This window comes from Leguminivora glycinivorella, chromosome 10 (assembly GCF_023078275.1).
Source record: "Leguminivora glycinivorella isolate SPB_JAAS2020 chromosome 10, LegGlyc_1.1, whole genome shotgun sequence".
Lineage (NCBI taxonomy): Eukaryota > Metazoa > Arthropoda > Insecta > Lepidoptera > Tortricidae > Leguminivora > Leguminivora glycinivorella.
Genome location: NC_062980.1, coordinates 7,030,473 through 7,049,396, shown reverse-complemented (window position 1 = coordinate 7,049,396; position 18,924 = coordinate 7,030,473). Strand labels below are relative to the sequence as shown.

The window sequence follows — 18,924 nt, the reverse complement described above, 5'->3', positions numbered from 1 at the left end:
ATACTACAGAAGACAATCATTTATTGTACCAAATTCGATATGAGTCTAGTAGCCTATACCCTATGCATTCCTCTTCTTCTTCCTACCCTTATCCTCATGTGGGGTCGGTACAACTTCCTCCTCCTCTCTGTTTTGTCATCTTATCACTCAGTGTCATCTTATCAGTATCACTCAGTGGTACATAGGTATCCCACGCCCTATCCCCTACACCGTGTACCCTTTAGGTACATTTGGAGCCAGTTACATAGTTAAATATATATTTCAGTAATTCAAATTACTATAAACACAGAGTTACAAATACACGAATTCATTCCCGCTCCCAAAACCCCGATGTATGCTTATCACTCAGTGGTACATAGGTATCCCACGCCCTATCCCCTACACCGTGTACCCTACGCCGTGTCAGACGATGCAACGGAGCCACGCTGTTACGTTGTCGGCTGTTTTTGATGTGTTTATTTTTTCTTACTTTTGTATTTTTATGCTTTTATGTATTTTTAGTTACACAGTGCTTTACTTTTTACTGTCATGCTATGTAACGTATTTGAAATAAATAAATTAATCAGTGTAATAAATTATGAATATCAATTCATAAAAACTGTCGCAAATGAAGTAAATGTGTCAGTCACACAATAAATAAAATAAGTATGTACAATATTAAAAGAAATGATATAAAATTGTACCACTATATCCGTGGTCCCACACTAAGGCCTGTGTCGTGGTGACCGTTCTACAGGAATTACATTTAATATTTTGGGGCATCCTACAATGACAGATATAATTCAAAACGCTCATTCCATTCGCTCCAGCTATCTTGTTAGCTTGTAATAATAAACCTTGAACTTGAAATTGTTTCTCATTTCTGTTATTCTTTAGAAGCCAAAGGAAACCAGGCGAACTCAATCGGAGTTGAAGGTAAAATTGATTTAATTTTACATAATGTACTGTTTGATGTGCCAGGTTTTGCTTGTAACTTATCTTCGTAGATGGTGTTAAATTTTCAACCTAATTTCACCCTTTTAAGGGTTGAATAATACTTATTTATTTTCTGTAGGAGAATACTAAAAATTACTCGTAATATTTAAATTAACCATCTATAAAATAAAACTATGGAAACGGATTATATCGCGTATAATGAACTTTTATTTCATTAGCATTTATCGCGGTAACTGAAGACAATATTATAAACATCTATAAATCAACAAAAAGCTTCAATCAGACTAAGGGCCAGTTGCACTAACGAAGTTGCTGACTGTACCCGAGAGTTAACCCACTATTTTATATGGAATTTGACAGATGACAGCCTAACTAACCCTGAGTTAAGTGGTTGGTGCAAGTGGGCCTTAACGTGTTTGAAATCAGTAGGATTTTTTTTTACATTTTCTAAACCACAGTATCACTATTACGGATCGTTTATACATTCTTGTCGATATTTTAAATAATTTTTATTGTTTTGGTCCTGAAGACGACGAAGCTAATGGTAATCAACTTTCACACATCTGATATTTTATAAACCTACCTCTACAGTATCCACACACGTACTTATTAAATTTTCTAAATAATAAACATAAATTTACCCAACCTAGCTTTACACCTACTTCTACCGTTGCTTTTTGATACCTATTAAATTGTTTTAACCCCTCGTACGCTTAGACACGTATCCGTGCGGGGGAATTTCAATCCATTGTTTTAAATGTCAGGGTCACTTTTTCAATGATAATAACCACAAAATTAAAAATTTGGAAAAACCCCCGACCGCGACATAGTAGACAGATTTTCATGACACATGGCTAAGAACACTCCCGACTAACTCAGCTTTCAGACAAAAAAAATTAAATCTAAATCGGTTCACCCGTTCGGGAGCTAAAATGCCACAGACAGACACACACACACACAGACAGAGAGACAGAGACGTCAAACTTATAACACCCCGTCGCTTTTGCGTCGGGGGTTAAAAATTGACACGCAGCATACGAGGGGTTAACCCTCAAATGTCTAAATAATCAAAATGAAGCATCACGATGTACCTACCTAGGGATCAGTTATAATATAAAGTCTTGCGATTTAAAAAATATGTTCGATTGTTTAGGTCCTGAAGAAGGTCCTGATGCTAATGTACCTACACATTATAAAAAGCTTATCGATAACTTAAACACTCATGTGATCTTAGTAGTATACGTACATATTACACACACACACATAGGTATTTGAATGTATGTGTGTGAATCCTACGCCGAGTCAGACGACGCAACGGAGCCACGCTGTTACGTCGTCGCCCAAATCTAATGTTTAATTTGTTTATTTTTTGTACGTTTTTTGTATTTTTTTTTTGTAAGTCTTGTTTTGTATTTTGTAGTTTCACAGTGCCTTGGTGTAAACTGTAATGCTGTGTTACTTTTTGATTAAATATATAAATAAAATAAAATAATGTCTACACATTAATTAGCATTACCCTAGCTTCACATCTTCTGTAATATAGATACTTAACACTACGAGTAGTGCACTAGTAAGTTGTTAACAAAAATTTTTAACTCACTGTCAGTTTTGTGACGATTATTATGTATGAAATTTCAATAAAAATATTGTTTTTATGTTAATTTCACAAACTTTAAGCGATAATCTACATTCAGAATGTGAAAAAAGTAAATTTTTATACCGATTTTATGCTGTATTGTCGTCACAAAACTGACAGCGAATTAATTTTTGTTCACAACTTACTCTAATTGGGGGACCCAAATTCTGAAAATGCCCTTGAAATGAATTATTAACCCTCAAATGTCTACATAAATAATCAGAATGAGCATCACAGTGTGCCTAAGATCTTTTTGTAGCCTTATCGATTTTTTTAAATGATGTCTGATTTTTTTTAGGTCCTGAAGAAGGTCCTACTGGTAATTTACACATTATAGAAAACTTAATAAGTAGTTATTTTCAGTATAGATGGTGCTTTTTTACGCACTAGTGCGAGAAGTGGTTCATATCTTGTCAAGTCGAAACTTCGGAGGGCCATATATCTGTCTGAAAAACGTGGGACGATACACGTGCGAAAAGGAAATTCGTAACTCGTGTCGATTGAAAACATTCCCTTCGGTCGTGTTTTAATTTATCAGCACTCGTTTCGAACTTCCTTTTTTACGCAATTGTATCGTAATGTACTATTTAGCCTTTTAATTACAACACACACGCGTGAGTGTCCAGGCAGGCAAGCATGGTTGCGTTATAAACGATATAACGTCAGGCCGTCCTTTTCGCACTATTCTTAAATGCGATAGGGACGCACCGATGCGATAAACTTTATCGAACTAGTGTGCTACAGTCAAGTTTATAAATATGTGTACATTTCTTCACCTTAACTCGTTGCAATAAGATGAAAATATGTACACATATTTCTGAACTCGACTCTACATCGGCAGGCTTATATGTTTAATACTATTTCGCCTATTTAGCATAAATGTCCAAATAATCTCTACCTAATTATGTGTACAGTCAGCAACCAAGCTGTGAACACACAATAACAACAGGCAATAAAGTTATGTAGACATATATTTGGCACTTTGGCTGTATTCATAGCTTTATTGCTGACTGTACCTGCGGACCGTTTATACGAGGGTCATGCCAAAAGAAGTTAGATACTCCATGGTCATTTGATTGATACTGGCCAGTTATACACCAATGTAAAGGTAGGTTATCTGCTTATAAATTAAAAAATGGAACACTTGGAAATTCTTAGGATTCCTTTTTTAATTATTTTTTTTCTAAATAATTTTGGCGGGAATTTTCCGCAACAATGGAGCTTCCTCGACGTGATTTTCGTGTTATGATATATTATGACTTTAAAAAAGGTTTAACACCTCAAGAGTGTTTTGAACTTTTAGTCTCGACTTTTGGAGAGTCTGCGTGTTCACGTGCAACTGTTTTCAATTGGTTTGCTAAATTTAAAAGAGGACGGGACAGCTTTGAAGATGAGGCGAAGACCGGACGGCCGCCAACCGCAGTCACTGAAGAAAATGTAAAGACTGTGGAAAAAAATATTCGTGCGAACCGACGAATTACATATGTAGAGCTCGAGCGTGAACTGGGCATTGGATCAGCAGCATTGCAAACTATAATTCATAGTAAACTGTCTCTTCATAAGCGTTGTTCAAGATGGGTGCCGCACAAGCTCACCGATTTACAGAAAGACCGTCGCGTGGATTGGTGCAAATTTATGATAGATAAATTCGACGCAGGCGAGAACAAAAACTTATATGATATACTTACAGGTGACGAAACATGGCTATATAACTACGATCTCGAAACAAAGCGACAGTCTACAGTATGGTGTTTTGAAGATGAGCCGACGCCAACAAAATGTCGCCGAACCCGAAGCACACAAAAACAAATGGTTGCCTCATTTTTCTGCAAGACGGGACATATTGCTACAATAGTGCTAGAAGATCAAAAGACAGTTAATTCAGAATGGTATGTGACAGTTTGTGCCCCAAGAGTACTGTCAGCTTGGTGTGACAAGCGGCCGAAGTCAGGAACCCGGCACCTGCTCTGGCACCACGACAACGCTGCCCCGCACACTTCCGCTAGAACACTTGACTATTTCAGCTCAAAAAACGTGACTATTCTACCCCACCCCCCATATTCCCCTGACCTAGCCCCCTGTGATTTTTATCTTTTTCCTAAAATTAAAGAAAAATTAAGAGGAAGGCGATTTGAGAACAAAGAAGATGCGTTGGCTGCGTATAATTACGAAATTTATGAGGTGTCTAAAGAAGAGTGGTCATCGGTATTTTCTAAGTGGTTTAGACGGATGAAAACGTGTATACGTGTTCACGGTGAATACTTCGAAAAAATAGATAGCTGTAATAAAGAATAAAGTATGTAAATTTTGAGTATCTAATTTCTTTTGGCATGACCCTCGTAAAGCCTTGTCGGTTTATTAATTATTTATCGTTTTTCAGTTCCTGAAGAAGGCGTATCTGACGGTAATGTACCTATCTATATACACATTATAAAATAAGGTACAGCGGGGCAAATCTCGACTGGGCGGCAATTGTAACTAATCCATTTTTTCCATTATTACACTACGATGTTGAGTTCTACATGTATCCGCTGACACTCAATAATGCAAACATTGTAAAACATGGAAAAAATGGATCAGTTACATTTGCCCCCCAGTCGGGATTTGCCCCACTGTACCTTAGTAAATTATGCAACGTGGGTCAGTTGAATATTGCTAGTTATTAAACGACTCGAATTTGCAATATTCTTGCACCCCAATGCCTTTCATTATAAATACTTGGAATATAAAAAAATATGTAAAAATATTTAATATGATTGAAATATTAGTATTATTGTAGTATATAACAGCCAACTACTTTTTTTAGGTACCAAAGAATCTAATGATGTCCAACCAGTTGATGGTAAAGTAAACAATAATCTAGTAGACATATTGTATTAATAGCTTTTACCCGCGGCTTCGCTCGCGTTAGAAAGAGACAAAAAATAGCCTATGTCACTCTCCAACCTTTCAACCATCTCCACTTAAAAAATCACGTCAATTTACTGTGCAAGACGGACAAACAAACAGACACACACACTTTCCCATTTATAATATTAGTATGGATAAAACATTATTTTTATTGAAATTTCATGCTTAATTGTCGTCACAAAATTAAACTATTCTATTCTAAACTTAATTGATACTATTTTTTTATACAGATTCCAAAGAAGACGACGCAAATGATATTGAAGCGGAAGGTAAACTATTCCAATGCCTTTATTGTCCTTATGTATGTAAATTAGCTGTCGAATGAATCAAATCCCCCCCCCTTTCCCCCCTCTCTGACTACTAAATTGTTAGCAGAGGAGTTGGAAAATACGTACTTCGGAATCAAAAAGGAACATTTATTCTGGTTGATGGCGCCGCATCTTTGGTTGAATCTCATCTCTCTCATTTTACTTTGACACCCATTCTCTCTATGAGGTGTTAACAAATTAGTCACGCATATTTTTACGGCTGATATTACTCCGCTCCTGGAGTATATTTATGTATGAAACATCATAGGTTTTGTTATGTTTTTTTTTTTGAGAAAACTAGGACACAAATGTTCTATGTTAAAACACCCTGTTAATAAAATAATTAAATGAGATCTCTCTAGACAGTTATACACTGTTAACGTGACATGAGAGACAGTGTTAAACATCCTGACAGGCAATTACATTATAGAGGATGGTTATATAGAAAATAAATTAAAATATTTTTTTGTTAAGGAAATGAAATAAAAAAATCATACGAAAATTTTGTATTAATTTCTAATGAAAGTTAATTGTTTTGATGTTAAGCCCCTTAAAATATCCGTGACTAATTTGATAACACCCTATACATATACACATACACTGTAATGTATATCACTGTATAGATATAGGTACTTAATTCTTTTTGTCTTAACTCGTCAGTTAACTTTAATTTGGTATGTTTCCTACTCAGGTACCGGACAGAAGAATAAACTAAATGGTAATAGATTACTCAAGATCTTTCCACATCGTTATAATTAACAGTTTTTCATAATTTTCCGCTTTAGTGATAACATATTAACAAAGTTCCAAGAAGCTCTCTGAAGCTTCCGACACAGTCAGCTTGCAATTAATAACCATAATTATAATAATTACCTATAACTCCTCCAACGTGATATGTACAACATGTACAGACAGACACGTCAAACTTATAACACCCCATCGTTTTTGCGATTCGGGGGTTAAAAACAATAAATAATTAAAATATCATGAAATTCGGAGATATACAATCCTGAAACTTTCAAGTTCCTCTTTTGTCCTGCAGATCCAGACAATCCGAATGGTTGTTGGATATCATTAAATGAACAAAGTCATTTTGCGAAGATGAGTCAGCTGGAGAGTAAGCAATCACTTTCGTGTTATGATATTTCGTAGAAGCTACGTTTGCATGCATATTTTATATGTACTTATATAAGTGTGTAACATGAGGAACCAGACAGATTTAAGCACGTACCTATTACTGAGGTCAAAAGAAGGAATATATAAAAAAAAAAACATTTATTTCAGACAATAAAAATCCATATCATATCATAATTATAGGTATGTTCTAAGTTTTTTCTTAAGAAAAAAAAATGTGAAAATTATCGGTTTCCTCATGTTACACCTTGCATACTACATTTCATAGTTAGACCAAATAAGAGTCACGCTCCAATTTGAATAAGATATAAGTATATAAATTATTTTCTCTAGAATAAGATAGAGTAAAAATAATGTTTTTATTCCAAGAACTTGGACAGCTACGGTCCTAACCGATAATATGGATTTCCTCGTATGTGGTGAAAATGCCTCGTAGAGGGATAATTATAACGTGTCGTGATTTGCACTGAACTTCGAGTCTGACACTATTTATAAATAAATAAATATTATAGGACACTCTTACACAGATTGACTGAGCCCCACGGTAAGCTCAAGATTGCTTGTGTTGCAGGTACCTACTCAGACAACGATATATATAATATACAAATACTCATATACATAGAAAACATCCATGACTCAGGAACAAATATCTGTGTTCATCACGCAAATAAATGCCCTTACCGAGATTCGGCGTAGCAGACAGGGTCACTATGCGCTGGGTCGTCAATTTATGTGAAGGCATACACGCTACTCTCGCAGCTACATTTCCCACGAACAGATCTGCTACGTGCTACGAGTACCTTCGTAGCACGTCGTATCTATTATTATTATTAATAGAGTCAGTCCTAATTACTGATGAGCCGACGGAAAGTTTCCAAAATTCTGAAATTTTCACATAGGAAAACTTTGGAAACTTTCCATACTTTGTATGGACAATTGTACTTATATGGATGGAAACTTTCCATTTCATAAATTTAAATTCCCTTTACTTTTCGTGAGGGTTTCGTGAATTTTTCAAGAAATTTAAGATTTTTTTGGAAAGTTTCCGCAACTTGCACATCACTAGTCCTAATGGTGCGTCGTTGATAAGTTTGATAGCAGTGACATCATAAAATAGGATGAAAGAAACCATGTTTTATAGGTACATTATACACACACATTTTTATAGGTAAATATTTAGATAACATTTGTGATAATTTTATTTTATTTTTTGACAGAAAAGTACAAGGAAGTCAGGGAATCATACTCAAAAGATGTTAACACTCAAAAATTCGATGAGCAAATGTTGGAGGTAAATCTTACGAAAGCTTGGGTACGGAGCCGAATGGCACAAACGGGCACGACACGAAACGCTCGTAGATATCTATCTCTATCGCTCGTGCGTATTGGCGCGACAGAGCCAGACTACCTTTCGCGGTGTTTTGTTTTCGTTTTGCTTCGCAAAAATGCCATTCGGCTACGACTCCTGGCCAGAAATCGTCACTACTTTTAAAAATCTCGTATCTCACGCTGCTCCTCAAAGTTAAAACGCAGTAAGTCTATATGCATTCCATACATACTTACTAAAATTTTCTTTTCATTGACAGACGAAGATACAAGTTTTTTAAAAGTAGTGACGATATGACTACGCGCCATGTTGCAGAATTTCATTAGTACAGTCACCGGCACGGCAGAAAGAAGTGATGACTTCTGTACATACCTTGTCACTTTTAATCGTTTGACAATTTCGTATGACATTTCAAACAAGACGTTAATATGACTAGGTACAGAAATCATCACTTATTTATGCCGGTGGTTGTACTATGTCCTTCATACTATTAATACTATTTATACTGAACTATCACCACTTACATCACAATAACAGCGCCCTCTTGAAAATATACTCTGTCAACCAAATCACACAGTAAATAAGAACAAAGAAAACTATTTGCATCCTTTTCTTTAGGGTGCTAGAGAAAAGATTACCTATAGTTTCTTAGTTCTTATTTACTGATAGACTTGTTTGTTGTTTGTATGTATGTTGTTTGACAGAATATAGTCATATATTTCTGATTAGGCTTTAGTTAGTTAACCATAATGTAGATCACTTAACTCATGATAAACTCAGTTATAATTCCGTTTTTTAACGCATCCTATTATGGTTCAGGCCTTAGCCCAGAGAAGAGGCATAGCGGAGCGAGCTCTCCAGAAGTTCGAGGGAAACCCTAACGTGATCCCCGCCGGATTGAACCTTGGGACCTACTGCATGATGAGGATGCCCGGCTCTATGCTGTAAGACACACAAACTCGTACAAGACACTCAACAGTCTCAAAATATCTCCCTCTCACTCTATCTCACTGTGCCAGAGACAGACTAAACCTCGGCACCCGGCTCCATACTACAGTATACTACAGTATGGAGCCGGCTGCCAGGTACTCCAACGTATCTTCTTCTACGCCATTTCACTCTTTTTCACTACGAGTATTGACAAAGAGCTATACACGAACATCTTCTTTTTAACCCCCGACGCAAAAACGGAGGGGTGTTATAAGTTTGACGTGTCTGTCTGTCTGTTTGTCTGTCTGTGTGTGTGTCTGTCTGTGGCATTGTAGCTCCCGAACGGATGAACCGATTTAGAATTAGTTTTTTTTGTCTGAAAGCTGAGTTAGTCGGGAGTGTTCTTAGCCATGTTTCATGAAAATCGGTCCACTATGTCGCGGTCGGGGGTTTTTTCAAAATTTTAATTTTGTGGTTAGGTTATTCTTCTTTGCCGTTCCCCTATTAACGTGATCGTGGCCACCATTGCATCCTGGAATCGTGATAAGTTGTGCACAGCACGCCGGCATTTTTCCGTCATCCTTTTCATACGAGGTTATTATCAGCAGTTCTCAAAAAGTTTGGACATAGCCACGTCAGCAAAAAATGATCCTATATTGTTACCAACATTTAGTCGTCATATCATAAGTCGACTTTCGTAAGATATATCCAGGATAATTGTTATAATTAAGAAAATATAGATACCTACTAGAGAACCTTAATGACCAAATAAAACGTACTCAATTCATGAAATAAAACTTGGTAACAAAACAGGAATTAAAAAAAAAATTAACTTTTCCTTAATTTTTGTACAAACTTTATGAGAACTGCTGTTTTACGTAACTATCATAAATGAGACCAACCTTAAAATGTAACAAATGATTCTCGTTAAGAAAATTGGATACTATATGAAAATAGTTTTATTGCAGTAAATCTGCATGCTACTTAATTAATACATATTGACAAAATTTTCTACTATAAAGTAGGTACTCTTCCGCCGACTAAGTTATTTTATTCAGAGAATCAATAGGTCACCAGAAATACCTCCTGAAACGAACGAAAATGATAGCGCTAAAATTTTTATTTAGGTCACGATTTTATGAATAAGTAGATACTTTTTACCTGGAGATGGAAATAGCCTCGAGCCAGACAATATCTTTATACAAATTCATTCACAAAACGTTACGAAAGAAATCGAAAGAATACCTACGTGGTCATTAATACTCGAGCGAGGGTCCTCTGAAAACATAATTTAAAGGGTCGAGTTTAAATGTCAAAATAAGGTTATCTTTGTGCTTGAAGATAAAGGCAACATTATTTCAAGTGTTATTTACTTAAACGTGCGCGAAACGTATACTCTTAAAATACTTATTCAATTGAGTAATATACCTAGCTTAAAGCTTCCTTTTTTAACCCCCGACGCAAAAACGACTGCATGGGTGTTATAAGTTTGACGTGTCTGTCTGTGTGTGTGTGTCTCTGTCTGTCTGTGGCGTCGTAGCTCCCGAACGGATGAACCGATTTTTTAGTTTTGTTTTGTCTGAAAGCTGAGTTAATCGGGAGTGTTCTTAGCCATGTTTCATGAAATTCGGCCTACTATGTCGCGGTCGGGGGTTTTTTCAATTTTTATTATGTTTGGGATTTACTTTATGTGTATTTTTTATTGCTGTTGCTGTACACTTGCACACTTGCACCAACGAAAATGGAGGGTTAACCCACCATTTTATATGGAATTTGACAGATGACAGCCCACTAACCCCGAGTTAAATGTTTGGTGCAAGTGAGCCAGAAGATAGAAAATCTCTGAATAGATTCCAAATTTCGAAACCCGTCAACGGGTTCCCGTCCTCGTTTTGATATTTTATGAATTAATGATCTACTTATATCAAAAAAGCTTATCTAAAAATAATATGACAGACAAAGAGACGAGAAAGTCGCAACTACGAGTAAAGGGTTCATTTTCTACAATTTTGATACGGAACCCGTAAAAAATACATTCGAAACTAAAACGAAACTAAATTTTCCAAATGTTTACACTAGGATAGTCTTTCGCGTCGTAATTAAATTTCGAAATATATTAAATAAACCAACTCAGCTCACGCATTTACATAGAGAATCAAGAAGGTCTAGAATTTTAATATTTACTCAACATTTATATGTGAACGACCTCTAAGTAATTGCAGTAATAGGTCATTCGGTAACGGAATGTAATGGCTGCCTTTTTATGGCTGGTCGTTGAAATTCCGAGGCTGCCTAATCCTCTGGCTCTGATGAACCCGTTTGCCTAAACTAAATTGCCGTACTATATAATAAGTAAGTAGGTTGTAGCTACAAGTAACTTGTCTATGTGCTTAACGAAATACTTAATGACACGTTTTATTCATTCAAGTTCAAGTAATTACCTAATGAATTGACGATTAACCTACATTAAAAGTCAAGTTAGTCAAAGTGCAAATGGATATCTAACTTGATGTTGTTTTTGGTAAAGGGTACCTCAAATCTGAACGGCAGCGGCACACTTCTAGTGACTTTGATATTTTTATAAGAATGGCATGCACTTACGTCCAGAACAGTGACATTTGATGCAGTGGAACTGCTGATGAAGATCAGAACGGAACTCCTTAAATTTGAAAGGCACACTTATAGTGACTTTGGTATTTTTATAAGAACAGCGTGCATTTAAGTTCAGAACATTGACATTTATTTGTTAGGAGATTTGTTCTCTTTGTTATGTTTGCTAAGCATCTTAAGTTTTCAAGTCAAATTTAGCCAAGCTCGATTTCTTATAATTCATGAGGAATTTAGGAAACTCCTCAAACCTTAACGGTATACGTATATTTATTTGTATTTTCATCAAATAATCAAATATTTACCTTAAAAAAATAAATACCTATACATTTCTACATAATCCAACATTCGCAAGTACCTTTCACCAGAACCCCAAAAGCGGCGGTTTTTTTTTTCTTAAAAATTATTTAAGGACCTAACAATTGTATGTGACATGTGACCATACAAGAAGACATTAAAAGATAATGTACATATTTAATTCCATATATGAAGCAATTTTAACCCTTTATTTACTCAATGTGGGTCGATATCGATACTGGCACTCTGTTCGAGTACGAGTACTAGGTGTAACAATCTCGGTACAAGGAGGCGTGAATCTTTAGCCATTCTCCTTTAAAGGCTTCGGACCTTACTTAAACAACACGTACTTTAAAAAATATTCATGTTCTAGATTCTTCTACCGCCTGAAGCTGCGGAACAACACACGGTTCACCATCAACTTCATACACAACGACGTGGAACAGCTGACGCTGACAATGCGTCTGTCCCTCAACGACCTACACCTGCTGGGACAGTATGAGCGCGCGCTCACGTCCAAAGAAGATCCTTCTAAACTGTACTACAGGCCGAACAATGGAGAAGTCGAGTAAGTAGACGATACAAGATATCAATATCCCGGTCTATTTGATATTGGTCATGATATGATCCGTTTCCAGCCATCCCTATCATATCCCATCACTCTGTCAACTGAGCCTGATCAAGTTTAAAGAAGAGTCGTCTAAGTCGATACCACTACCAATATCGAATGACTCTGACGATGCGTCTGTCCCACAACGACCTACACCTTCTGGGACAGTGTGAGCGCGCGCTCACGTCCAAAGAAGACCCTTCTAAGTTGTACTACAGGCCGAACAATGGAGAAGTCGAGTAAGTAGATGACTTCAATATCCAAAATGTTTGACTCTGGTCATCATCTAACAAATAATCGACACCAAATCATGGAACAGCTGACGCTGACGATGCGTCTGTCTCTAAACGACCTACAACAGCTTTGAGAGTCACGCGCGTGCTATAATGTCCAAAGACCATCCTTCTAAACTGTACCTACTAGAGGCCGCTGACCGAATAACGGAGAAGTCGAGTAAGTACACATAGTAGGTACCCTGGAGTATTTGACACTAGCCGGGCCGGTATGAGCGAGTACTAATGTTTAAAGAGGACCCGCTCATATTCATTAAAGACTTTTATGGAAACTGCACGCTGATGTTGCAATTGACGTGCAGTCGTGCAGTCAGCGTGAATTTATCACACAATTTGCAGTCCGTCTACGAATAAGGAGTAAAGTTATAACATGCCCGCAGGTTCTTACTGAAAGACGTGAAGTACAAAGTGGAGGGCCGGTACCGGCTCCAGAACGGCAAGCTTCACATCGAGCACATTCTCTCGGATATACCGCCTATGCCTATACTTATGCGTGTGAGTACCTTACCTTCATATTGAATACTAAACAGAGTGTTATTATGGACTGAGAGCCCAGGGCCGCCAGACCTTCCTCAAAACTTTGAGATAATGTAGAGTTCGTATCGACGTTTAAGGTCTGCATATTTTCTAGCTTTCAGCTAACGCTTTTTTTTTATTATTATTATAAATGGGCTTACTCTTGGCCACAGACTAGCCAAAGGCAAAGACGTGGCCTACGATGGAGTAAGCTCGCCCAGAAGATGCCTGTTCACTCTCGATTTGAAGGTTGCCGGGTTAATTACTTTATATAATCACGATTTTACTGATGTTCATAGCGAAGCTTTAAGTCGGTCTTGCCACCCGGTTAGGTCCATCCAATTGGTCAGGCTGCTTACAAACGGTCTAGTTATAGTTCCCTGTGTATCATATATTAAAATCAGGCTTAAGAAAATTTGTCGCGTCTGGTAAAAGTTATGGCCGGCGGAAACGGCATTGATGATAAACAATTTCTAACAACGTGCTCCAACACAGAGAATGTAAGGAAAGTTAGCACTTTTTTTTTTCACCCTCAGCACTTGATAGCAAAAAACCCTAAAAATGGCCGTCGGGCCGAACTAGAAAATATGTAGACATTAAACGTCGATACGAACTCTTCATTATCCCAAAGTTTCATCCTTGAGGATTTAAGGAAGGTCTGGCGGCCCTGGGTGCGTAGCCGAATGGCACAAACGCTCACGAAACGCTCACGAAACGAAACGCTAGTAGATATATCTATCTCTATCGCTCTTGCGTATTGGCGCGACAGAGCCAGACAATCTTTCGCGGCGTTTCGTTTTCGTTTAGCGTCGGAGAAATGCCATTCGGCTACGGGGCCAGGGCTCTTAGTCCATTATAACTATGAACGCTATGCGCTATGCTACTAAAGGCAGTACTTACTATGAAATGTTACACTAATAAGATGGCCCGGTAAAATTTTCTTGCTTACAAAGTTTCATTTTTTTCACTTTTGTAAGTGTGAAGGACAATATGGTACTTTAAATGGCAATATGGAAAAGTCATGTTCATGTCTTTTTACAAAAGATAAAAAAAAAATAAGTTTTTAGCTATCAGTAAAAATATAATATATTTAGTACAAAGCACACTCATCTTTCAGAGTACATTGATAGTTGATACAGTATACTGTATAGTAATTAGACTAATTAGTAACCACCTGTATATGTATGGTAATATAGTCTGACAATTAGGTACCAAGTATTCGTCTCTGTTATCAAACCAATTTGTTTTCAGTACACGACAGACAGTCCAGGACAAAGCACTCCGTTGGATCCTAATACCTTAAGTACGTTTTCTAAAATCAAACACAGTACGGTACACAGTCCTCTGTAAAAGTTGCACATTACGAACATTACGATACAAGTGAGGCGATAAACTAAAGCACGACGGAAGGGAGAGTTTTAAATCGACACGAGCATGACATACGTTACGAATTTCCTCTTCGCACGTGTATCGTAAGACTTTTTCAGTAGGTACGGTCACGGACTTAATTTTATTGTTGATCCACTTCGATCATTTTATACTGGACATTTCATATTAGTTAAGCCACAGTATAATAAAGAGTACTATCGTACAGTATGGCCACGCCCGCTCCCCGCTAAAAGTACCGCCCACCCCCTCTCGGTTACCTCACAGTTACCGCCTGTCAGAAACGCGAACAGTCGACCTGTCATATTTCACTCATACAAGCATAGTACGCGTGCACTCTACACGAGCTTAGACTATGTGCTTGATCGCCAGTGTTCGAGGTGTGGTTTAAGCATAGTGAAGCTGTGACGTGTCCAAAGTGAGCTAGAAGTTGATCAACAATAAAATTAAAGTCCATGACTGTACCCTGAAATTTTAGAATTTTAGACATGACAAGATATGTACTACTTTGCGAACCAGTGCGCAAATAAAGCACCATGTGTGCTGAAAGTAACATTTTATTGCAGTATTAAACAGTATGTCCATAATTTTTTGTAGAGGACTACCTGAACAGAATGCAGACGGATCTCGATCACTGGCTGAAAGACTACTTCAACGACTTCCTCATGCTTTACGGCGTTGATGAGGTCAAGCATAACGAGGAAATACAGTAGGTTGCATTTACTTTTCTACCTTTATCCCACTTGAATTAGGTCTAACATACATTCGGTCGCAGTATGTGTAGCATACTGGTTGCCGTACTTTCCCAAGAAACAATCGTTAGTGCTACGAATACGCTTCCTGTCTCACTATTTATTGAGTATTGTAAAGTGACAGAAAGCGTTTCCTTGTTTTATCGTAATTGTTGATTTCTCATTTGAAAACCTATTACTTAGTTCATTTTTTTGCACCTGTAAACAATCTCAAGCAGACACAATACATATCATCCCAAAGATATAGACGAAATGCAACAACTGGTAAAGAAAGCCTAACATTTTTCTTAGATCATAACTATCAATTATCATACGTTCCGAGAGCGAGGCTCAAAATCATCCTTTGTTTTGAGTGGTGGTTTGATTTGGTTTACATGGTTTGGTCATTTATTTGAAATAGGGCCACATACCTATGTCTGATCATGGCAATGATTTTTTTGCTAGGAAATATGAAAACGAAAGGACAATCCTATTGAATGGATTCGCTGACCAGGTTACGGACATACTGAACGGGCGTATGAGAGAAAAGGGACCAAGTCTGATGATGCCAGATTTTACACTCCACGCTGCTAATGGGATGGTACGATACACAACTTTATTACTCCAACCTATTGCATTACCTACTTGCAGAAGGAAGCGTAAAATAAAACTAAGATTTTCTCAAGTCACATTGAAAACCATATGAGTCACGTCAAGACTCCCTCAGGCCTGAGGGCTTACCATGGAAACCAAGATTCACAAATCAAATATCTTTCTCTTTTACGTCTATTATTAGTGGCCGTACGCCGTTCGCGACTAATGCTTGCCAAGTGTCATTCCTACTTGTTTTTCCATATTATTCCTATAGGAAATAAGGCTGTACGATGGTTACGTCCGCGGTCTGGACACCATGTACCGGCGATCCGTCACCACCGGCAAGCAAGTTGGCGAAGTGCGCTACGTCGATACCGACATCGGTTTCAGTGGACTAAAGGTACATCAATTATTTTATCTGATTCCAATAACATCAGGACATTCAGGATTCCTCATCTTCTTCTCGATCGTTTTAGAGGTAATCTCTTAATATGGTGGTCGTGGTATTAATCATCGGACAATAACCACGTGCTTTACAACACGATACTGATCTTTTTCATAGCTGCTACTACCGCATTACTGTACTAACGCATCCATTTAACCTGATCCGATCATCTCATTGGAGGTATGGAGGAGGATTCATGGCCTAGTTAGACCAGCCACTATCTCCTGAACCTCACATCGCTCGATAACCACATTGCGCAATACCAATTGATGTGTGCGTTTTTTTTTTCGAGAGAGAAACGACCCTTAAATTTGACATGTTGTTCCGATTTCAGACGGAGTACAGATACGACACGTTCGTAAGGACCGGCATACCGCCAGTATCTGGGGTTTTTGTGCTGAACTCCGAAGACGTGAGAGCACACATGGCGTTGCAGATCGTGGGGTACAAGCCGTCTGTCCCGGACCTGCAGATCTCCTTCTTGCGGCATGGGAAGTAAGTTACTTAGAGTAATGTGATACGTGTGTGAAGACTGTGTATCCGAGGTTTTTGTGGTCAACTCCGAGGACGTGAGAGCACACAAGGCGCTCCAGATAGTGGGGTACAAGCCGTCGGTCCCGGACCTGCAGATCACCTTCTTGCGGCATGGGAAGTAAGTTACTTAGAGTAATGTGATACGTGTGTGAAGACTGTGTATCCGAGGTTTTTGTGGTCAACTCCGAGGACGTGAGAGCACATATGGCGCTCCAGATTGTGGGGTACAAGCCGTCGCGTCGGTCCCGGACCTGCAGATCGCCTTCTTGCGGCATGGGAAGTAAGTTACTTAGAAACCTTAGAATAATTCGACACGTTCATGAAGGCTGTGTATCTGGGGTGTTTGTGCTCAAGTCCGAGGACCTGAGAACACACATGGCGCTGCAGATCGTGAGGTACAAGCCGTCTGTCCCTACCTGCAGATCTCCTTCTTGCAGCATGGGAAGTATTTATAAAGTTGTTTTAGAGTGTATATCCCCGTTATTGAATTCAGGAGGTATATTGACAAACCTATACTACGATAATATTTAATAACGATACAGATTAGGTACTGGTGTCCATTCCATTAAGCTACAATTTACAATTAGCAAGTAGCTCCAACATATCTACAAAGGTATATGCTGTATAATATTGTAGTTTTGTGAAATGGTCCACTGAATATTTCTTTAAACATTTATTGGCAATTTAATAACATTCTTAACTTTTCTTCATGGATTTTAGTAATATTTTTCTTTTACATTAGTTTTAATATCTGATTAATATCAGTGAATTCTCATTTCTAGACCAGAATCGCTGACGATTGAGGGACCCGCCAACAGAATAATCGCCAACTTCAAACACTTCTTGGAACACCACATCATCTCAATTATGAGCAGCACCCTGATACACCACATACGCTCCTTGAGTGCCTTGACGAAGTGTGGTAAGCATTATTCCAATATCAAACGTTTATTTTAGCTGGGTATTAGGTGTACATATTAAATTTATTTTTATACATATTGTAGATCCGCAACTTCCTGTTAAAGACAAAGAAGATGGTAGAGAAAAGTATGTTACACCGAAGGAAGTAACGGATTATGATGACAACGATATAACTACACCATTCCACCCTGATGATGATGATGATGAGCCTACTGAAACGCCAGATAATAATGATGATAGACCTACTGAGCCACCAGATAATACCGATGATGATACTGAATCGCCAAATAATAGCGATGATGTGCCAACTCCAGATAATAACAGTGAAGATGAACCTACCGAACAGCCAGATGACCAACAAACTGAACCGCCAGATAATAATGAATCATCCGAAGAACCAGAACATCCTACAGACAACGATGACAAGAAACCTGAATATGCGTTCATGAGGAAAGAGAGTGTAGAATTAGAACTACCACCTAAGGATGGTGCTGAAAAAGGACAATCATATAAGATCGATCATAATGAAACATTCACTTTGACAAAATTAAATGATAACGAAGTCGAACTCCACAACGGAGATGTTTTGGCTAATCAAGGTGTAGCCGATGACGCTAATACTCCAAAAAAGGATAATAGCTCCAAAAAAGATAAAATAGTAAAACTTATGGGGAGTGACTCAAGCGGGAGCGATTCGAGTTCAAATTCCGGTCCCAGTTCAGACTCAGACTCTGGTCAAAAGTCATAAATATATAAATGTACCTACGTTAATCGTTTTTCAATAAAAATTATAACTTATGTTTTATTTA

General features: G+C 37.8%; 1 protein-coding gene across 2 annotated transcripts in view; it reads left to right on the top strand.

Annotated features, from left to right (window-relative positions):
• LOC125230626 overlaps positions 1-18,924 on the top strand; it is a 22,676-nt gene extending 3,752 nt beyond the window's left edge. The window contains exons 3-22 of one of the 2 annotated variants that reach the window (XM_048135844.1): positions 877-915; positions 1,466-1,480; positions 2,090-2,109; positions 2,870-2,891; positions 4,953-4,976; positions 5,379-5,414; positions 5,713-5,751; positions 6,482-6,508; positions 6,833-6,907; positions 8,142-8,215; positions 9,071-9,195; positions 12,459-12,653; positions 13,369-13,483; positions 14,756-14,807; positions 15,488-15,599; positions 16,087-16,222; positions 16,490-16,615; positions 16,995-17,155; positions 17,977-18,116; positions 18,199-18,924. In XM_048135844.1, coding sequence (XP_047991801.1) covers positions 877-915; positions 1,466-1,480; positions 2,090-2,109; positions 2,870-2,891; positions 4,953-4,976; positions 5,379-5,414; positions 5,713-5,751; positions 6,482-6,508; positions 6,833-6,907; positions 8,142-8,215; positions 9,071-9,195; positions 12,459-12,653; positions 13,369-13,483; positions 14,756-14,807; positions 15,488-15,599; positions 16,087-16,222; positions 16,490-16,615; positions 16,995-17,155; positions 17,977-18,116; positions 18,199-18,863 — 2,198 coding nt within the window. In that variant the 3' untranslated portion in view covers positions 18,864-18,924. Of the gene's footprint in view, positions 1-876; positions 916-1,465; positions 1,481-2,089; positions 2,110-2,869; positions 2,892-4,951; positions 4,977-5,378; positions 5,415-5,712; positions 5,752-6,481; positions 6,509-6,832; positions 6,908-8,141; positions 8,216-9,070; positions 9,196-12,458; positions 12,654-13,368; positions 13,484-14,755; positions 14,808-15,487; positions 15,600-16,086; positions 16,223-16,489; positions 16,616-16,994; positions 17,156-17,976; positions 18,117-18,198 lie in introns of both variants that reach the window. The other variant, XM_048135845.1, reaches the window with a different exon arrangement.